This window comes from Pleuronectes platessa, chromosome 4 (genome assembly GCF_947347685.1).
Source record: "Pleuronectes platessa chromosome 4, fPlePla1.1, whole genome shotgun sequence".
NCBI lineage: Eukaryota > Metazoa > Chordata > Actinopteri > Pleuronectiformes > Pleuronectidae > Pleuronectes > Pleuronectes platessa.
The window spans coordinates 25,506,008-25,527,633 of record NC_070629.1 but is presented as its reverse complement, the minus strand read 5'-3'; the positions used below and the strand labels follow the sequence as shown (position 1 = coordinate 25,527,633).

At 41.2% G+C, this 21,626-nt stretch overlaps 1 protein-coding gene across 1 annotated transcript in view; it reads left to right on the top strand.

Annotated features, from left to right (window-relative positions):
• si:dkey-215k6.1 (transmembrane protein 132C) overlaps window positions 1–19,968 on the top strand; it is a 144,085-nt gene extending 124,117 nt beyond the window's left edge. The window contains exons 7-16 of the mRNA XM_053421089.1: window positions 6,007–6,212; window positions 8,603–8,666; window positions 8,816–8,947; window positions 9,498–9,575; window positions 12,107–12,169; window positions 12,740–12,868; window positions 14,533–14,661; window positions 14,826–15,125; window positions 15,224–15,498; window positions 15,824–19,968. Of these exons, the coding sequence (XP_053277064.1) occupies window positions 6,007–6,212; window positions 8,603–8,666; window positions 8,816–8,947; window positions 9,498–9,575; window positions 12,107–12,169; window positions 12,740–12,868; window positions 14,533–14,661; window positions 14,826–15,125; window positions 15,224–15,498; window positions 15,824–16,451 (2,004 nt within the window). The 3' untranslated portion in view covers window positions 16,452–19,968. The remainder of the gene's footprint in view (window positions 1–6,006; window positions 6,213–8,602; window positions 8,667–8,815; window positions 8,948–9,497; window positions 9,576–12,106; window positions 12,170–12,739; window positions 12,869–14,532; window positions 14,662–14,825; window positions 15,126–15,223; window positions 15,499–15,823) is intronic.
• Window positions 19,969–21,626: the final 1,658 nt, after the last annotated feature.

Here is a 21,626-nt window from a genome sequence, read left to right as displayed (position 1 = left end):
ATGGGAGTGAGTGGGCGGTGGAGTTTGGGGACTCCTGAACAGGCGGTAGAGGAATGAACAAAAAGGAGTGAAAAAAGCGAAAAGCTCGTCCTGCACTCTGGGTATTAGTTCATGCAGTGGCACAGACCAGGAGATTGTGAGAGAGCTCAATAAAACCTGGACGATCCTCGGTAAGGAGTGTCCGCGGTGCACAGTGCTGCAGCTAACTGTGTTTCAAACTATAAGGATTTGATTTCTGATTTGACACGTGCATAGAAATCTGGCCTTTATCAATTTTGTGGAAATCCATCCCACCTAAACACCCCAGACAGTATTAAGATCATAAAAGATTATTCCAGCAGGTGGTTCAACAAGTGCACAGGAACAAGTGGGATTGCTACAAAGGCAACACACATCATATTTGCACATGACCGGCGAGTAACCTCTACACAATAGAACTTGCCATTTCATGTCTGAGGTTTGTGGGTCTGAGCTTCCTCTATGAATAATACAGTATTCTAAGTGTAGTCAGATTCATTATAAGTCAAAGTAAGAAATTGTGAAAAAAACGTCAGACGATTTTTACCACAGAAAACATTTTTGTGCAAAAGCAGTATTGAAAAATTGCTTTCATAAAATCAAAGCAGAATACAAACCACTTTACAGTGTTTGTTTGTGTGTGTGTGTGTCTGTGTGTGTGTGTGTGTTGGATCTGTGTCCTATTACAAATCATGTTGGTAGTGAAATTAGATTTGGTTGTTCAATACAATGTTTCAGAGGGATTCTTCAGGATGCTTCATTGTGACATTAATGCAAATGTCACTAATGACTACAATGTTTTCGTGGACACTAGATGTCAAACGCTATTTTGTTGTATTACATCAAGTATCCAAGTCCAATTCTCCACTTTTAAACCCATCGCTCTTCACTATGTGATCCGGAGGACTTTGACGTGGCTGAATGATTTTCCCCTGTAGAGCATCGTGAAAAGGAGGAGCGCTCACTCAGCAGTTAATTCTGAAGACTACAATATCCTAAAAAAATCCCGACTTGAAGAATCATAGTCGACTGTGGGGTCTAGACTTTCAGGCCTCAGCCTTGTGTGTCTGTGTGTGTGTTTGTGTGTCAGCCACAGTGCACACATTTAAGAGTTGAGCTGTGCATCTACTTGAATTGTTGCTGAGACATAGGTAAAGTTTTCAGCAGGTCTCTCTACACTGTTGTGGTGTTTGTGGTATTTGATGAAGGTGAAGACAGTTTTTCTGGCCTTTGTGTTGCCAACAAGTCCCAACTGCTGAGATCTACACTTTTACTTTCTCTCTCTCGCGCTTTTTTCGCCGTCTTCTGTCTTTTTTTTTCTTTCTTTGTTTTCCTTCTCATTCCGGCTCCTGTGTGTCCTGCTCCGTCTCTCTCTTTCTCTCTGTCTTCCTCTGAAAGCCAGAGATTAAAATCCATTCTTCAGTGTCCTCAAACCCCCAACTCAGCTCTTTACTTGCAAAAACACAAACACACTTGTTCTGTGGGTGTTTGTGTTCGTCAGGTTTTGCGTCTTTGTGTGACTGTGGTCAGTGTTCTGTGTGTGTGTGTGTGTGTGTTTCTAAGGATAAAAACCTGATTATTTATTTCATGAATCTTGATTTAACTGAAACAATTTTTTGTTTTGTTCTGTTCTTAAAATTGTAATATAACTCAAAAACCAATCATAATTTGTGTGTGCTCTGGCATGTAGACACACCCAAACACACAAACACACACACACACACACACACACAGCACTGAAAAGTTAAAGTAGAATTGAACTGGGCCAAAAAGAAGCTGAGAGAAGACAGAATATAATTTGTTCTTGCTGTAGACCTTTAGTAACAGATGGTTGACGACTTGGGGACACAAACAAACTGTGATCACAATATTGTATCAGTTTCAATGAAGAACTGGTTTGAAAATACATCCAGTTGATATGGAGCAATAATCTTGAGTTATTTTTCTGTCTACCTGATGAATGTAAGTTCATCTGTCACAGTTGTTAGTCTCCATTATCTCCTGAGAAAGGAAATCTTCATCTCCTGAATGCTCCAGTTTCAGCAGCTCGTTGATTTATATCGTCCATCAGCCGTGTTGTGCTGGCAAAACCAAATCAATGACCTGAAAGGTGCTAAAATGCACTGAACTGAGCAGTCGGGTGATAATTAGTCTGTAGGTTTTCACTTTGAATGAAACTTTGAACATTACAACTCCTTATTCAGTCCATTAGTGTTAACATATTGGGTTTGGTATTTGTTTGCATAATTTGTTAGTTTAAGAAGAATGAAATATATAGAATCAATTACAAAGTCAAGCTATTAAGATGTATTTTCTATGAATCCTTATGCATTTCCCTTGCATTGGTTATTTTATTAGTAATTCAGAATTCATCACTGCAGCAGAGATATAAATATATATTTTAAACTTTTTGTCATGTCTTTCTGAACTGAAAAGTTTAAAGACAATTTCCTAAAAACTTTGTAAACGCTGACAAAATGAACTCAAACTTGATTTTTCTCAGATGTCCCCCGAGGCCATTCAGCCAACGAGCAGAAATAATTCAGTGAAAGTGTTGTTGAACTGACGGACCTGGGCAATGGCCGCCGCGCCAGTTCAAGCAGAACCATTGTGCTTTCCTCAGACCTCTGCTGTCTTATGCCTTCAATGGAAACTGAACCCGAGCACAGTTTTCACACTGATTTACACCTGGAATATAAACATGATTTGGAGAAATAGTTTGAGGCACCAACAGTCTAACATCCCTTTGATGTTAACAAGCGGTAAATCAGGTTTTAGAGAGAGTGGAAGATGAAGAGGGAGACTGCAATGAGAGCGGGAGGGTGGGGGGGGGGGGGGAGACAATGGGAGGAGAGGGGGTCAAGAGAGGGAAATGGTGAATGTTGAGGGAGATGTGAGAGAAGTTAAAGGCAGAGAAAGAAAAAAAAAGAGAATTGAAAATAGCAAGTATGGAGGAGAAGGGCCGGGCAGCTTTCCCTTTTATGTTTGAAGAGCGGCAGCGAAAAGAGGAAAGTAGAAAGGAAAGAAAATTAAAAGGTGAGAAGAGATAGAGAGGAAACAGTTTAGCTCTGATGTACAAAATGTTAACCTCTTTTCAGATCAAAGGGTTTCCTGAGGAAGCCAGAAAAAATGTGTGTTGCTCTTGTGTGTTGATTTATATGTATCACAAAAAATAAGAGCGTCTCTTCTGAGCTCGATTCAGCCTGAGGGCAAAAACGATTCACAGGCAATGTGACGCAAAACATGAATCCCATATTTCATAATCCAAATGTTTACTTAAAATCTAAATAAACGTAAACACCGCTGTTAATACCACTTATGGTTTGCAGGGGGCGCTGGAGAGTCGGGGCACCCTCCGCACATCCTATCACAGAGCACATGAAGACAAGCAACCATTCTTACTCACATTCACAATTTAGACGGGAAATTTAGAGCGTCCAATTTAGCTAAGCTGTATTTCTTTGAACTCTGGAAGGAAGCTGGAGCACATGGGGAGCACCTGCAAAATCCACTTAGTAACTGTTATGCACCTCTCGCTATAGTAGTCGGTCAGAACCAGCAGAAACCAAGAAGTCAATTGGTCTTTACACCTCTTACAGACGCAGTACGTCCCAATTGAGGCATTTTTTTTTACGCGAGTCAAAAATTCACTCAAGTATTGGATCTGTCTTCATTTCCACTTAATCCTGAGGAAAGTGTTTGAGTCTTTCTCCAAGGGATTGAAGAGTTTACATGGTTAGAACCTGAGAGAGACTGAACTTTAACAATCAGATAAAATGGGGAAAAGACAGCGGAGAATTTAAATGTTGGAAAATCTAAAATATGCTCATATTTGCCCTTCAGTTTCCTGCTCACTCTAACATGTCAGTTCCCCATGTGGCCATTCACAAAGAAAATAGAGTGTAGAACATGGTTCAAGGTTAAAATAAAATAAAATAATAACAAAAACCCATCAACATACTTTTACTAATTGTCAATAAATGAGGATTCAAGAATTTTAAAAATAATTATTTTGGGGAAATATGAAAAGTTATTATGAAATACCCCTGTGCTATGATTTTCCCAGAAAAACCAAGGCTAGTGACTGTCTGACATGAATGTGAAATAATTTAATGCATATGAAGGAGGGTGCAGGCATATATACACACAGTGGACCTGTACCCAAGGCAATTTAATGTTATAAATACATATATACATTTAAAACCAGAGCAGTGGAGTGAATATGAAATGGGAGTGAGAGGAAGGGACGGCTCGACCTAGTGGAAATGTGCAGTTTTACAAAAGAGGGTGGAGTAAGAGGGACAAGCCCAGAAAGTTCAGACTGACAGGCCGAGACAGTCCGACCATATTTGAGTCAGAGGAAGTCTGACAGATGGAGAGAATGTTAAAATGTGAAGCTGAAAAATGATATAGGAAGAGGGAGGAGGGGAAGAAAGAGGGTGTGCAGGCTAAGTGTGGCGTGAAGAGATGAAAGAGGAGAAAGGGATATAAAACAGAAAGGGAGGATAAGTGTAGGGTAAAGAAGGAGTGTGTGTGTGTGTGTGGGGGGGTAAGTTATATACAGTGCATGCCACAAATGGATGAATGACTGTGAAGATAATATGGGAATCAGAAATAAAGGGGAGGGGCAGAGAGATGGCAATGACAAAATACATTCTACACATCTTGATGTCATATTACATATATATATATATATTTGTCAGTTTATAATTTTTCCCATTTTTTTCTTTTTGGTCTTATGGTTTAATGTAAGCAGGAGTCATGAGGTTGTAGCTCAGGTTCATTATAGTATATGATTTCTGACTTAATATCATATAAACTACACTAAAGAAGCATTTAGCTCCATCAGCATCTCAATATCCTCACATTGGGTCCTGATCAGTTTCATGCGTCCTCCCTTGTTTATGAAATGTGGGACAATTTGTCCAGAGGACGTCGCCTGGATCAGTCACACGGTCGGGACGAGTGAGGAGGGTGGAAATGAAAGTGACTGTAATCCAGGCTTTTTCAAATTGTTCTGCCTGTCACATGGACTGTAAGGCTGCTGTCCACTTCCTGAGATGCAGCCATAATAATCCAGTGTCCACACTCATTCTTTACACTTCACTATCGACTTTATTTGAATAATACTGTTGGAAAACCACATTTCCATGATTATGGGAAGAGAATAGATGCGATGGGGCTTTTAAGGACATTAAGTGTTTAAGTCATTTAGGTTGACGAGGAAAAGATTTGAACATGAGGTCATTTAACGCTCAAACCGGTAGAGTCTGCAGTGTTTTGGTGAAAGAAAATCTACATGGTTATAATACTCACAATTCACAATACAAGGGTTTTAAAGCCAGGGTTGGTAATACTGGAACAATTTGAAAGAGCAGGCTCAATTTTGAAAGAATTCCACAGATATATCAGATTACATCCCACTTCCTAAAGAGGATTTTAACAAATGAGACAAAAATTGTTCCAGAAACACATTACCAACCCTAACCCTTTAAATTTCTCCCCACTAGTTCAGAAGGAGCTGTGGCTGTGGTATTATTTAATGGGCTGTTAAATATCTCATTTCATAACCACAAAACTGAGTCTGTCTCTAACCTTAACCAGAATGTCTCTATTAATACGACTGTCTTCAATATCAAGAGAATCATTTTGTTTTACGCTTCCTCTCACAGAGGTTTGGTCTGTTCATATTTAACAACAGGTCTTCACTTAGATCCACTGCCATATATTACACCTGCAGAGCAAAGGAGTGGAGAATTATCATAGCTGCTTTTATCTGGTGAAAGTAATTATACTCTGGTCTTAAAATGTATGTTATGTTCTTCTTGTTTCAGGATGTTACGCTCAGGATGCTGTTTGTTGCAAATCTGCAGAAGCAAATTATTAACCCGCATCTGTTTCTGTAGAGATAGCTGATTATATGTGTTTGTTATAAATATCCTAAACTCAACCACACTCATTTCCCCCATGTTGTGCTCATTTCCTCAGGTGTCTCCGAACTGCGACGAGGTCTTTGTGAACGGTAAAGAGATGCGTGGCCGTCAGTCGTTGGCGGTGAACTTCACCTACCTGCACCTGTCTGCTCAGCTGCAGCTGGACGTCTGGGTTCCCAAGCTGCCTCTGCAGATCGATGTGTCCGACACCGAGCTGAGCCAGGTCAAAGGCTGGAGGGTCCCAATCATCACCAACAAGAGGTAACGCACCTGAGGGAGGGAGAAAGGGAAGGGAACAAGGTTATGAGCATTCAAATCTGACATTTAAGTGATCAGAGGACCTTGAAAACAACACTGATTTCACAGGGTCGATGGCTTTTGAGCATCAGAAACTACAACACAATGGACAGATGTTAAGATATCGTTGGTCTCATGTGAAAATAAATCTTGTAAGTTTACATAATCACCTGTGAATGGCTGAATCAAATCTGCATATTTAGTAAAGAGGAAATTATAAAAGTTACAATCTGTGAGCCTTAACACTGAACGGAGTTACAAGGGATCAAATCTAGTTTCATTATGGAGATGAGGGTTCTGGCAGAGAGGGGCTGAATGTTTGCACGACCGGTCAGTCGACTGGAGAACGGGCAGAGCAGGGGAACAGAAGTTGGGCAGAGAGCCGGGCAGCATGAGAGGCCGGCAGGCAGGAGAATGAGCTGAGGACGAGGCTGAGGAGGCAGGAGGTGGAGTGAAGCTGGAGACCGGTGGAGAGGAGCTAGTTATAGAAAGGCTCTGTGGCTTGAAACATGCAAATACAAGTTACTACCCTAAATATTTAGAGTCTAAAGTTTACTCTTCGAGAATTACAAATCCTAATGGAGGAGCTCGTAGATGAATCCTGTAATTGCTTTAGGTCATTAATGCGCAAAATCTTGTTAAGTTTATGTGTCTTTTTCTGAAAAAGAGAGAAAAGGAAAAAGGAAGCAGGACTAAGTGTGAATGTGTGTGTCTGTCGTTGTGTGTGTGCATTGTATGTGTGATATATTGCTTAGTGAATGGACCAGTAGAGAGCAAACGTAGTTCCAGTCAATAATCTCCTATGAGGTCAAGGCCTGCCTGGCTTTACTGATGACAACTATCATGGCTTTAGCATCATTGCCAGAGAATTACACACACACAAGCACACACACACACACACACACACACACACAATTTCTTAAACGAGAGATAATGAAAGTTGGGTCTGTTACACATGCTGGTAAATTAGGGTCATGTGTGACTACTGTGTTGTGTAGTTTGTGTGTGTGTGTGTGTGTGTGTGTGTGACTGTGTATGTGGTAAAAGGAGAAAAGTAAAATATAAGAAAGACAGAAAGTAGGACAGGAAATAAACAGGAAACATGGAAACTTGTCATGTGCATTCAGAGCATTCATCTTTTATCCAACCTGCAGAACAACGTTTCAGTTTGTAATCCAGATGAATGCTGCATTGTATGAATTAATTATTGTTATAGAAGTGTTTCTAAATCAACTCCTCTACAAAACCTAGTTTGTTCTCTCTTTTTTAATTTCAGCGAGAGAATGAATGATTAGTGTTACGAGTTGCTCTTTGAGGAATTGATTCACATTACAACACAAAAGTACTTGAACTAAAATGTATACGTTTCCATGCATTTTGGCTTCCAAAGTATATTTATACAATAAAAGATTAAGAGGATAATTGAGACTTTACAGAAGGTTGTTCCTTCTATGCTTTCATTGTATTTCTCCCTGTCCACGGATGCACATTGTTCCAGAAATACATTACCAACCCTAACCATCTAAATTTCTCTCTACTAGTTCAGAAGGAGCTGTGGCTGTGGGATTATTTAATGGGCTGTTAAATATCTGATTTCATAACCACTGAAAATGTTGTGTTGCTTCTATTTCCTGTGTTGTCGTCCAGCTACTCTTTTCTGCTACGACTATTTTTCAATTTTTCCAATTTCTGCTCAGATAGCCAGTTTGAGCCAAACTAGCGTGTACACACACACACACACACACACACACACAAAACACACACACACACACACACACACCTATGTCTCCCCTAACCACTCTCTCACAGATTGAAAGACAAACACTAGTAGGCAAACACTCTCAAACAGACACGACTGGGACACAAGGACATGGAAAGAGAATTTTCTGTATTATTATTTGTGTGTGTGTGTAAGTGTGAGTGTGTGTGTTTGAGAGAGAGTCTTTGGTGTGTGTGTGTGTATTTGAGATAGATTGATCTTCAACTAGTGAACAAGGAAAGAGATGTTTTTTGGTTTTATTTGGGAGTGTGATAATTCATTCTGCTCAGCTCTAGAATCACACTAATATTTTTAATAATTTTAATATATTAAAGGGAAATAAATCAAATGTTTGCGTCCAGTTGGTTGGTTAGTTGTCCTTTTCATTGGAGACAATGCTGTATGTGTCACTATGTACATTCATCAGTCACATCTGGATAAATACCGAAGTCTCTCTTCTTTTAGTGACAGTTATTTGGAGCAGAGATTATTCTGTAGATTACCGGGAGCTGAGTATAAAAGTGACATTTAATTACCAGATAATCTCATCCTCTGTCCATTCATCCTCTCTTCTCTCATCCTCTGCTCTTCATAGACCAACCAGAGACAGTGATGATGATGAGGACGACGAGAGGAAGGGCAAAGGTTGCACCCTACAGGTATTATGTGATTGATATTCTTATCCTATTTAAAGTTCTTTCTAATTAACTCATGTTTAGCTTCACTTGGTTTAAGCGTCTGTGCAGTGTCATTGTATGTGCTGGTTTCTGATGAAAGGGTCTCACTTGCCTTTCTCTTGACTCTCCAGTACCAGTACGCCTTGGTGCGCGTCCTCACCCACTTTGTGGCAGAGCCCTCTGATCCAGGAGGGGAGATGGTTTACATGTTGGGAGCAGACTGGCAAGCTGATATCACCAACTTGGTGCTGGAACAGCTAAAGGTATCCACATGCACATATGTTCACACACGGTTCTTGAGGGAATAATATTCTTAAGGAAAAGATTGTTTTGACTCTCAAGTCCCTGGGTGATGAATCCAGAGTGAGGAGGTGATTCCTTCTAATGATTAATAAGGCAGGGGTAAAGGCTGAGCTATCTGTTAATAATCAACACTTTGTATCTGTTTAAACAAAGACAAAACTGGACAATTTTAAAGAACCATTATGCTGGATCTGATCCCAGTTCATGCTGGTTAAGAGGTAGGGTACATAGGGTCAGTCCAACATACAGAGACACTTATTCACACCTACGACCAATTTAGGTCGTTTTGTTTACCTAACTGCATGTTTTTGGACTAAGGACCAAGAGAAAACCCAAAACACAGTGAGAGCATGCTAACTCCACACTGAAAGGTCCTGGTCGGCCATTAGGTTCGAACCCAGAGCCTTTGAGCTTTGAGACCACGGTGTTTTCCACTGCACCACCGTGCCACCCAGTCTAAGGAGTAGTTATAAGTTTGATTAAACTATCAGCTCTCTCTGTGCTCCACAGGTGGAAGATCCTCGTATTGCCAGACTGATCGATGGACGCATTTTGATAGGGCGGGACTTGGGGATCACCACTATACAGGTATGATGATGCTCTACTCTCCAGTCTATTCTTGAACACTTGAAAGCAAACAAGCAGTGTGTATTCTCTCTTAGATCTCAAGCTGTACAACGACAAAGTCAAATCATTCTGCCTATGATATAACTTTCAATCTGACGTTGGGAAACTGACAACCTCTGGTGTTAAATCATTTATAAAAACACTTTAGAATCAGTGTTTCAATCGCATTTGAATTATTCAGACAACACACAACATCGACAACACACAATGTTGGACAACAAGCACGGAGAAAGACGATTTGAAAATGTATGATTATGTGAAGCGCGGGGTAATTTGGCAACCGCGGCTGCAGCCATAAGCACTCCAGCCACGTAAACATTATCCGCTCTCACTTCCTCTCCTCTTCCTCTCTCGCAGTTTTAAGCCTCGCCTGCCAGCTTGTAACACAATTAGCCACAATTAACTGTCGGATTTGGCCCCGACATCTCAGCGTGCCGTCGAGCAATTACGCACAGACACACACTCGCACTGGCACACAGTGAACACACGTGTGCACTTGCTGAATTCCAATAAGCCGGCCCATTGTGGCTGAGTGTGACGGCGTTGGACGGTCCTGTAGCTCACATTACTGGTGCACCGTGATGCAGCCGAGCCAAATGAAATCCACTGGATATGCCACAGTCATGGTCAATATACTTTTAGTTATACACTATCATATTATTATACATCCTCATCTTTCATGTAACAATATCTAAAATGTAGATATTTATGATTCAGCATTGAATTTTAGTACAAGTGCTTACGTTGAATAATTGCTATGTAGTTTGTGTGTGTGTGTGTGTGTGTGTGTGTGTGTGTGTGTGTGTGTGTGAGAGTGTGTTTTAGAAAATAAGTTGGCATTGAGTTCAGTGCAGCAGGGGCGAGGAAGAAATTGGGGAACAGCTGAATGTGTGTTTGCATCCCACTGACTGAGCGCTTCTGCGCACGCACACACACGTACACACACTCTCTCACACACACACACACACACACACACACACACAGACGATGCGTGCATACGGACAGCTGTGCTCTGTTTGGGTGCAAGGGGACAGAATTTACCCAGCATTCCCATCGAGACGGCAGAGTCGACAGCCGTCATTTGATAGTTTGACATTTCAATTTTATCCCCCAGCTCTGTCTCCCTGAGTCTCGCCTCTTCCTCTCCTCCCCTTCTCTCCCTCCTTTCACCCCCCCCCCCCCAGTCTCTTTCTCTCTCTATCGCCCTCCTACTCTGAGCCCTGAAGAGCAATCCCACAGCCGTCAATCACCACATTTTGTTACCTCGCTAACGGTGGGATTGAGTTTGACGCCCCGATCCGTTCGCTGAGAGATTTTCTTTGTACACCAATCCGATCTGTCTGTCGTCCTGTCGCCGGGCGGAGTAGTACACTACTACACAGGGCTCCTAATCTCTATCACTGTCTGTCTGCTGCTCCCTCTCTCCGTCAGAGGCCCAATCTCTTCTGCACTCCGTCTTTCTGGCCCCTCTCTCTTTCTGTCCTCTTCTATTTGTCATCGTCTCTCTCTCGTTGACACCTACTTCACTTATTCCTCTCTCGCCATTTCTCACACTCCCGTTGACCGTTTTACGCCCGTGGCTTTGGCCCGTGTGCTTTGTTTATGCTAAGTTGTGTTAGTTGGTCGTAGTTGAGTGACACAGCGGAGCACAGCTGGGAGGCAGATGGGCACTTGGTGTGTGTGTGTGTGTGTGTGTGTGTGTGTGTGTGTGTGTGTGTGTGTGTGTGTTTCCATTATGTAAAAAGACAGCAGCAGTGGATAACATCCTGTGCAGACTGTGGACAGAAGTCACTCCAGCCTGTGTCTTATTCGTTCTGATTTTTTCTGAGTATGAGGCTTAATGCACTCACCTACCCCTACCCCCCCCCCCCCCCCCCCCCCCCCCATGTTAAACACTACACTCTCTCCTCAATCACTGACACAACAAAAGCTTTTTTCATCCACCTCCATCCCGAATAGAGTTACAGAGCTAGAGAGAAGTGTCCGCTAACCAGAGGGTTGGTGGTTCCATCCCCCGCTCCGCATCCCAAATTACCCCAGCGCGGTATAAAGGGTGTGTATTAGAAAAAGCGCTGTGTATGGAAGTGCTGTATGAATGTGTGTGTGAACGAATGAATGCTGTTAACACATTTGATTGGTCACAATTACCTGTAATTCCTAATTTCCTCTACTTCATGCAGCAGGACCCAAAACATCTTGTGGTTACATCAACTGTCCAACCACCAGCTTCCCCCATTATACAATATGTTGGATTTTTCAGCTTCAGAAAACATGTTACATTTTGTGTGTTCTTACCTACGACCTAAGAAATACAAATCTGTAGCTATGTAAAAACGATATATAATAAGAATATATATTTTGTATGGCACATTCCTCAGCACCTTTACAATGCATCATATATAAACTAATTAAAAGTAAAAGATTGAAATCTAAACTGTCCAAAATTAGTTAGTGAAATTTTCATTTAACTTTATCTCTATGTTCCTGTGTAGGTTCTGTCCCCGCTGTCTGACTCCATCCTCGCAGAGAAGACTGTGACCGTGTTGGATGACAAGGTAAAATAGCATGCTGCTTCGTTTTATGTATATTTTTACGAGATATAGGTCCATTTTATCACCGTGTATTACTGTTCATGGTATAAATCCCACCTTGCAGATCACTGGTTATACTAGGGGAACATATTGAGCTTAATAGCCTAAAACTGAAAGGGAGGTTCATGCAAAGTGAGTCACAGAGCGGGTAAACACATGGTTATGATGGGGGTCCCTGTGAATACTGAACCATACGTACAATATCAGGTAGATAGGGCACAAAAAGGTCATGTGATTTGATGGCATTTAAAAGATTATGGTTCCATTCAGTGTATTAAAAATCTCAGCTTTAAATATATGTCTTTCTATACGTCCATTTTATAGCCACTGCCCTTTACTGTATAACATGCAGTCATACTTCAGATGGTGCCAGATCTATCACACCTTAAAAGTGATTTACTTTCAGTTCTCTTAAGGTTTGTGTTCATCTCTTCAGCCCTCGTCCCTTCTTGTCCTGTTAAACTACTTAAATGGGGACAAGAAAGTTAAGGACAAACTTTTGCTTGAGTGGTTACACTATTGTTTATGGTCCAGGTCACCATCACAGACCTGGGAGTCCAGCTGGTTGCATCTCTGTCCCTCGGTATGACAGCAAGTCCTGGAAATTATCAGGCAATCCAGCTCACGACCACAGCCACAGACCTGCTCCACACACCTAAACAGGTAAGTGGTGATATAGGTGCACAAAGATTTACACACACACAAACACACTCACACACAGATCAAAATATCTACATCTCTAAAATATATCATATCCTCTGGGGATGTTGTAATTATCCTATTTTAAGGATGTAGCTTGCACAGGCAGACATATGATCCGGTGCATAAACACCTCACTGCCTTTAGGTTTGTATGTGACACACACTCACTCACACACATATACACACACACACACACACATACACACACTCACACACACACACTGATGGCATCATCTTAAGCTGCTCTTGTCTCTACAGTAATACCCCGAGGTTGTAATCATAGATCCTAAACAGTAATTCTTTGCCGCAGACCTCATATCGCTGCTGTCTCTTCCATATCAGTTTAATTAGCAGTGTGTAAATGTGTGTACAGCACTACTTAACTACAGTTAAAACCACCTAAAGGTATTTTTAATGACAGTCTAGGCTTAATATACACTCCAATAAAAATATATACTTAAAGCCAATTGTTTTTTTCAGTTAGTTTTGTAAAGAAGTTCAATTAAAAATCACAATTCAAACAATATAGTTAGGACGGCTTAACAGTCTTACATTTTAAATCTAAATAAATACATTTGAATAATTTAATTATAATCACAATAAATTCAATATTTAATAGGCCTTCATTTTGGATCCAATACCTACAGAAACACAATTCTTAAACTACACACACTCACACGCATCATACACTGCTAAGCTAAAATATTACAAGCTGTTTCTCACTCTCTGGCAACATTGTCAATATGTATTTTTATCACACCCTCTCAAGCTATTATCCCTCACACTCTCCTCTCCCCTGGCATTCCTTCTCCCTGTTTTTACTTCTACTTTATTTTATCAAACAATACCCCAAATTGTAATTTATTTCCAGGGGCTAATTGGACGAGAAGCAGCTCATCATGATGAAAATCGAGATCTGATCCTGCATTTAATTCAAACATTAATTTCTTTTTTTCTTTTCCCACTTGTCTGCTTTTATCAACATCATTCACTGTGGAGAGAGGATGCAATATGGAGAGGGAAAGTAAGGAGGAGAAACAAATAGTATTAAAGAGTTGAAAACAGAAGACCGAAGGAAAAGAGGGAGATTAGGGAACAGAGGAAGCAAGTAAAAAAATGACAATTTAATGTGAGAATAAAGGGAAGGAAAGAAATAAAGTGTTGTTCCTCACATTAGAGCTTAATTGCTTTTGTTTTACCAACACAATCGTCTGTGTTCTGATTAAAGAAAGCAGTGGGTTTAATAGAAAGGAAATTAGTGGGACAGGATCCCATGGAGGGAAAAATACATTCTGTGCTGAACTGTTTTTATTTATAGAAAAGCCGATGAATGGTCTTTGTGCTCATTATACTGGAGGACGTGGACAATGGAGAAGGAGACAAGGAGCGTGTGTCTGGATAGAACAAAGTGTTAATTCTCTCTTTGTGCGTAGTGTAACAACACAATGTTTTTATTTAGAACGCAAACAGTTGAATCATTCAGGAACATCGCCCAGAAGCTACCAAGGCCAGCATCACTGAATAACTGCACATATCACACTCTCTGAACAGCAGGTTTGGAAAAGAATCGCTGTGAATCCATGAGGTTGATATTACTTCATTGTTTTGTGTTCTGGTTTTTTTCAGGAAGCTGTGGTCAGCGCGTGGATCCAGTACAGTGACGGTTCAGTTACACCACTTGATATCTATGACTCCAAGGACTTCCTCCTCTCAGCTGTCTCATTGGACGAGAGAGTCATCTCCATAACCAATCAGGTACTTGCAGCATCCTACTTGATCAGATATGTAAAGTAAAAGATATGTAAAAGATGCCAAAGGTCTAACCATCAACACTTTTACAGATGCTAAAAAAGTAATATTTGTAGATAATTCTGTCCGAAGCATAACTCGACAATCTTCACATTGCCCCGGTCATTTAGGAACAGCACTGGCCCATCGTGGTGGCGGAAGGCGACGGACAAGGGCCACTGGTTCGTGTGGAGATGGTCATTTCTGAGACCTGTCAGAAGTCCAAAAGGAAGAGCGTCTTGGCATCAGGGATTGGCAACGTGTTGGTGAAGTTTGGGTCAAAGAGTGAGGACAGGGGTGAGATGGGAAGAGGAGCCCAGGAGGACGGAGGAGGGATGGACAACAGCACCAGCGAGCACCGGACAAAGGACGGAGGAGACTGGAAGTCCAACGGTGCAGCAGTGGATCGAGAGGAGGGAGCCATGAGGAAGGTGAGAGGCAGATTTATTTCGCTTTTTTTGAAAATTTTAAATAAAACACACTTTGAATGAAGGTTAAACATGCCCGTGTGTTAATTTCCCATCCCCAGGTGAGCACAACCACCAAGAGCACAGTGATCCATCGTGTTTCAGGTGGTAAAGCCGCCAGCGGAGGAAGCAGCAGCAGCCGAGGCAGCGGTCCGAACCAAGCCGTGGACCACAGCACCTACCCAGCACAGGTGGAAGTGCCAGGGGGGGGGGACAGTGAGCTGAGCCACACCACCAGAGGCCTGTCTGACCTGGAGATTGGGATGTATGCCCTACTGGGAGTGTTCTGTCTGGCAATACTGGTCTTTCTCATTAACTGTGTCAGCTTTGCTTTCAGGTAAAACATTGGAAAAATTCAGGACTTGTTTTTTAATAGCTGTGTTGGTGGGTTAAATAGAAAACGGGCTTCACCAAGTTACACCAGGGTTAAGATACATGTTGTGATCTATACACCAAGCAGCCCACGTTTATAGACATTATGTTCATTGGTAAAATCTCAATCCAGTGTTGTTTGCCATGTGGCTATTTAACAGATATTTTTGGGAATTACATTTTTCTGCAACTACTGTAAATGTTTAAAAAAGCAGCTTAGCCTGGTCTAGCGCTTAACCACAATTTCGACTTTAATGAATTAAGACTTAATTATTGTCCTTTCTCTGCAGATATCGTCACAAGCAAGTCCCTGTTCTGGAGACAGGAGGCAACATGAACCACGCCCATGACTGGGTGTGGCTTGGCAACGAGGCTGACCTTTTAGCTGCCCACCCGGACCAGTGCCAGGGTGGGCTGCCAGATGAGTGCACCACCATTATTGACCGGAACGAAGGAGGATATGAGGAGAGCAAGTATCTGCTGAACGGTGCCGGCAACACCTTGGTGATGGGCGTGGGCACAGGCATGGGCACTATTAGCAGGAGTGGTGGCACAGGTGGACACCGGGGCATCGCCCACGGACAAACCTTACCCCGATCTGTCCCGGAGCCACATCAGTGCCTTTCAGCAATCACTACCGGGGGCAAGGATGCCACTGGCCACGCGGAGCACCTGAATAATTCACCCAGAGCCACGGCAGCAGCTGCAGTCGCGGCTGCCAAACGCAAACGCGTCAAGTTCACATCTTTCGCCACAGTTCTGCCCAATGATAATTCGGGCGGGGGTGGCCCTTACACCAACTCCTCAGTCCTGATGACCAACGGGAGCGAGGATGACATCAAGTGGGTGTGTCAGGATATGGACCTGGGTCAGTCTGAAATCAGAACCTACATGGAGAGGCTACAAGACAATCTGTGACCGATGGGAAAGACTCTGTGGAATGGAGGGGCATAGGATGAATGCAGGCGGGGGGGAGGGGGGGAGGAAGGACAATGAGTACAATTCACCTGTAATGCCTTTGCAATGGATGAAGGGAGGAAGGATGGGATGAACAAGTAGAAGGAACACAAAGTGTGGCGAGGATTATTGAACAGAGTGCAGGGGGTGCTTAGCTTCAGCTCCCCTGGGGCTATGAGAAACATACTGTCATCACTAGCTTACACTGAAATCAATGGTAGCAAACAATAAATAACATTCAGAATTCATTTGATATTATTTATTGTGAAAGTATTAGTGTAAAATCAATAATTACTCCACTATTGGTTATGAATGTTAATTTTCAGAATAACAGTAAACCATTGTGCTATACAGTCAATTCAGGGTATGTTGCAGGATAAACATTATGAAGCCACTATAGATAAAAAAAAAAAAAGGGGACAAGAACTTCCATCGTCGGTCTTTTTTACTCACGTGGTATATTGCCAACATTGACTGTGGCTGTTGATTAATTATTGAGAGATCTAGTTTTAATATACAAACGTGTCATTTACCTGCTGATGCTGTTGAAACTCGTACATTATGAATCACTGATGTGCAGCAAAGATACAGTCTGTTCTTGTTCTATTATGTGACCCATCTCCTTTTTCGCATTGCTCATAAGTAAAAAAATGTAATGTGTAAAAAAAAATATATATATATATCCCAAGTACTCAACTACAAATTCAGGCACTTTGCAGTCACCAGTGGGAGTTGCCATTCGGCGCTGTGTTCGGGCAATCTCGCTTCTTTCCCCCCCCAAACGGTTCGTGCCAAGAGTTGGAAAATGAAATGTCACACAAAAGACTGTTTCTCCCTTGGATCCAAGACAGAGGCATTTAATCTTGCACAATTCCGAACAGGAAAGGACATTAGCCATATTTGAGGCTCTCCAACTGTATTCAGAAGCAGTCCAGTCGTCCCCTGGCCCCCCCCTCTGTGTCTGTGACTGGACAGCAGCAGAAACTTTATGAACTAAAGTGCACAGTGAAATACTGTGAAACAACGTCTATAAACTAGAAATGGGACAGACTGAGGTGTCTCCTATAAAAAAAAGGAGTTGCTTGGGGTTTGCAAAGCCCTGAATGACAATATAATACAAATGAGAATGGAGTGACACTTTTCAACATCTAACTGATAGACATGTGTTCATGAAAACATGTTTGTTCTTTCTGAACTCTATTATATAGATGTCCCCCCCCCCCCCTTTGTTCTTTTCTTTAAAATAGAATGTTTTTTATTATGTATTTCCTCATTATTTAATTCCTTAGTTGGGTGGATATTAATTGTAGCTTTTTATTTCAGAGGTTTATTAAGATTTTAAGGATATATGATTGTTTTTTTTCTTCTTCTAGAGATCTATTTATTTAAATTAACAATTGAGAGGGTGAGGAAGGGAAGAAAAGCCAAAGGGCAAAGGTTGAAAACGATAGAGTTGCTGGCGAATGATAGCACACACTGACAGAGACTACGTGAAAGGACGGAGAGAGAACAGGCCGAGGTCGCCTCACCTTCGTTAAGCTCAGGTGAAGAGTCATAAAGAACCGACAATAAAAAAAAAAAGGAGAACTGTAAGATTGTCAAGATTGCAATATTTATTTATAGTTGTGTTGCTGTTTCAGAGTACACTGTATGTTGTAAATAAATAAACATGCTTCAAAGTGCTTGTGAATAAGATTGCAGGTCACTAGCCGACAACATGGTGATATTTGTACATTTTAGGGTGCAAATATGGTACACAATACTATCTACCACCACAATGTGAAAGTGATTATTATTGGTTCCTATTGGTTCCTTTTTCTAAAGATGTTCCTGTCTTTGTTTAAAGTATTGGATGAGCTCTTGTTTTTGTACAGGGTATAGGAATCAGTTCACCTCCCAAAATGAGATGTAAAACTGGAGGCAATCCATCATGTATCACAACTCAGAAGTGCTTGAGGACGGTGAGTCGGAGAGATCCATTTCAGAGAAAAAAACAAATCAAAAGTTTGGAAGTTTCCTGGTGGGCTAGTCCAAGGGAAATCAGAGGCATCGTCTGGATTACTGCCGAAACCAAGCATCTCTTTTTTCAATCACGTGTCTAACGAGAAACATAGGGAACGTGCACATTGATATCACAACCAAAACAGTTGGGTCTGAAACAGAAAGAAGAAAATATGGAAGGAAAAAAAGAGCTCGGATAGATGAGAGGTAAAACACCCGAGCCGAGTCCAAATGGAGGAACTAAACAGGCTGTGTAGCCTCCACCAAAGCAATAGATATTTTTGACGATTGATTGCGACCATACTGTTTGTTTAGGACATATACACATTGCTCTGCTGTGAACCAGGAGCTCAAACCGGTACAAGTTCAAACGTTGCTTGAGATAAACGTGTAGCAATGTTTTTAAGATGCATATAACTGAGTTAAATCATACTCAACGGTCTACGTGAGACTTATTCTACCTGGAAAGTTCCGGAAATATTACAACATTGGTTTTGAGAGAATCTTAAGGGGATGTTTTGGCTTTAATTTGATAAAAGGGAAAGACACATCTACCATGTGCATGCATTTTGGAAAGTGCTGCAAATTCCTGCGTTCTTCAGGGACTACAGCTGAACTTTGGCACCATTCCCGAGAGGAATTATTTCAAAAGCATAAATATTTGGCATCTTTGCATCTGTTAGAGTGTTATGCATAAAGGACAGCTGTTAGCAACGAAAGGGTAGAACATTGGTATTATTAATTTATAACATTTAGTGGATTATTTCCAATAAAGACGTACAGAGATTTTTTATTAACTATGCTCTCAAGAACATTAAAAAACTAATTTAACTCAAAACAGTTTGATAGGAACATGAGCCTGATGAGAAGGCTTCACATCTGGATGCACCTCATCCTTGTATTGTGTTTCTCAGCTGTTGTATCTAATCTAATATGATGCTGTCTTATTTTTCTGAGAGAAACAATGAAGCCTAATTTTCAGAGGAAGGTTTTAGATTAGCTGCTGTAGATGTCTCCTCAAACACAACACACTGCAATAACACGCCAGTGAATTATACGTTTTCTGGGAACCACAATTGATCTGTATTCTGTAAAATACATGTCTAAAAATACTTGTTTTCAGACCAGTGCTGTAACATCCAATGGGGGAAAACAAAATCTTATTTTGAAAAATATTCCTCTTGGATGAAACCAACGCACAGCTGTGGTTCACCAAACAGGAAAGCAATAAAAATGTTACTTCTACAGCGGAGACAACAAGTCAAATGTATATTCTCTTAAGCATTATTGTGTTCAGCTGTTGTGTGGTTACATTGAGGGGTACACATGAGCAGCAACTGACTGGCTACAGGTAGAATAGGTGCTAGCAGACACGAGCCCTGAAAGTTATTTGTTTAATTCTTTTGTTTCTTTTTGCTATTGTCATTGTTTAAACATGGTTCTTGGAGGCCAATAAAGATCCATAACCAAAATGTGACAGCCTGTTCATTTGTCTTTTAATACTGTCTTATCGTTTAATCCACTTAAGTCATACTAAAAGTAATAAAAGTCAGGCTTCTGTTGTGCTTTTCTGGAATGTACTGATCACCCATGCTTTAATCACCAGCTTTCAGTGATCTGCTGCTTGGAGGCCCAGCTGGAGATCCACGGAGGGACACATGTATTTCAAAAGTGGATTAAGATATTGCTTTGCAGCCCATCGCATTGCCAGTTAAAAGGTGTAGAATGACATATCCATGGTAGAGTTAAAGCTGAACTCAAATCATCCTCTGGCACATTGCCCATTGAAAGGAGCAGCAGCAGGTAGCGGATGTTGTTTCACATACTGACTCATATTGTCTCTAATGAGATGCATTACAGTTGTTGGGTTGCGGTCAGTCAATGTCCTCTTGAACCACTTTCATCGACTTGACCTGGCCTAAACAAATGAATGGAAAATGGAACTGGCTGTAACTGCTGTGCTGAGATTCTTCTTTTATTCAGAAACACTTAAGCCTCCTGAGCTTTCACCTCGAGTTTGCCAAAAACTTGCCGTGGCTTGACTCCTTTATCTGAAACTCAAAGGCATTTGAAAAACTTTTCATATCGGTGAAGAAACATGGGACAAGTGGGTTTTGACGAGCAAATAAATAATCTGCAGTTACAGGGGAGCTAAAATTTAAAAAACCTTCACATGTTTTTCAAAACCCCCTATGATGAGAGTCAGATCTTTGTGGCCTGTAATGTTTCCACTCGGTCTTGAGGACTTGTATGTACAAACTGATCTGTCCTCAACATTCATCTTAATGGCCTCAACTAAGCCTTGACACAGTGACACAAGATATTCCTCTTGTTTCTGCAAACACTGGAACAAATGCCTGCAATCTAATTATCTTGGATTTGTGTGCTGCTATGTATTTTATATGTTTTTTTTTTATTTCATGTTATATAGATATGGACCTTTCTATGTGCAATAAAGCTGAAATATACAGTGGTGGCAAAACATTTTGAACACCTTTAGGATCTGACAAAATATACTTTTTTTTGCCTCCAAAACATGATTTAATTTCGTAATGTTCATGAAACATGCAGATGGTTGCTCTGAGCACAAACAAATGACAGATGAAGTGAATCCTAGTGTTTTTATCCACTTTTTACTTTAATATTTGGTCTGTCCACCTTTTGCAGCAATTACAGCAGCACATCTCTCTGGCATAGTGTCATAATATTTCCTGAGAACTTCAACACTAATTTTATCCCATACCTTCTGTAACTCAAGCCAAAGGCTTTCCTTTGAATGTAAAATAGATCTGTCCAGTTTATTTTCCAACTTGCCCCAAATTTGCGCGATGGGGTTCAGGTCCGGACTTTGAGGGGGCCGGTCCATCATTTTCAATGTTCCAGCAGATTCCTTCTGTCGCAGGTAGTTCCGGCAATAGTTAGAAGAATGTTTAGGGTCATTGTCCTCTTGGAAAATAAATCCAGGCCCAATAAGACGACTCCCAGATTGTAGTCCGTGCCTCACCAGAATGTTGAACATTGATGATATACAACTTATATTAACACTAAGAGGCCTCTTAACTAATTTATTTACCTATAGGCATTTCCTGTTATTTTCCTTGACTGCCTCTGTGCTCTTTAGTTCTGAAATAATCT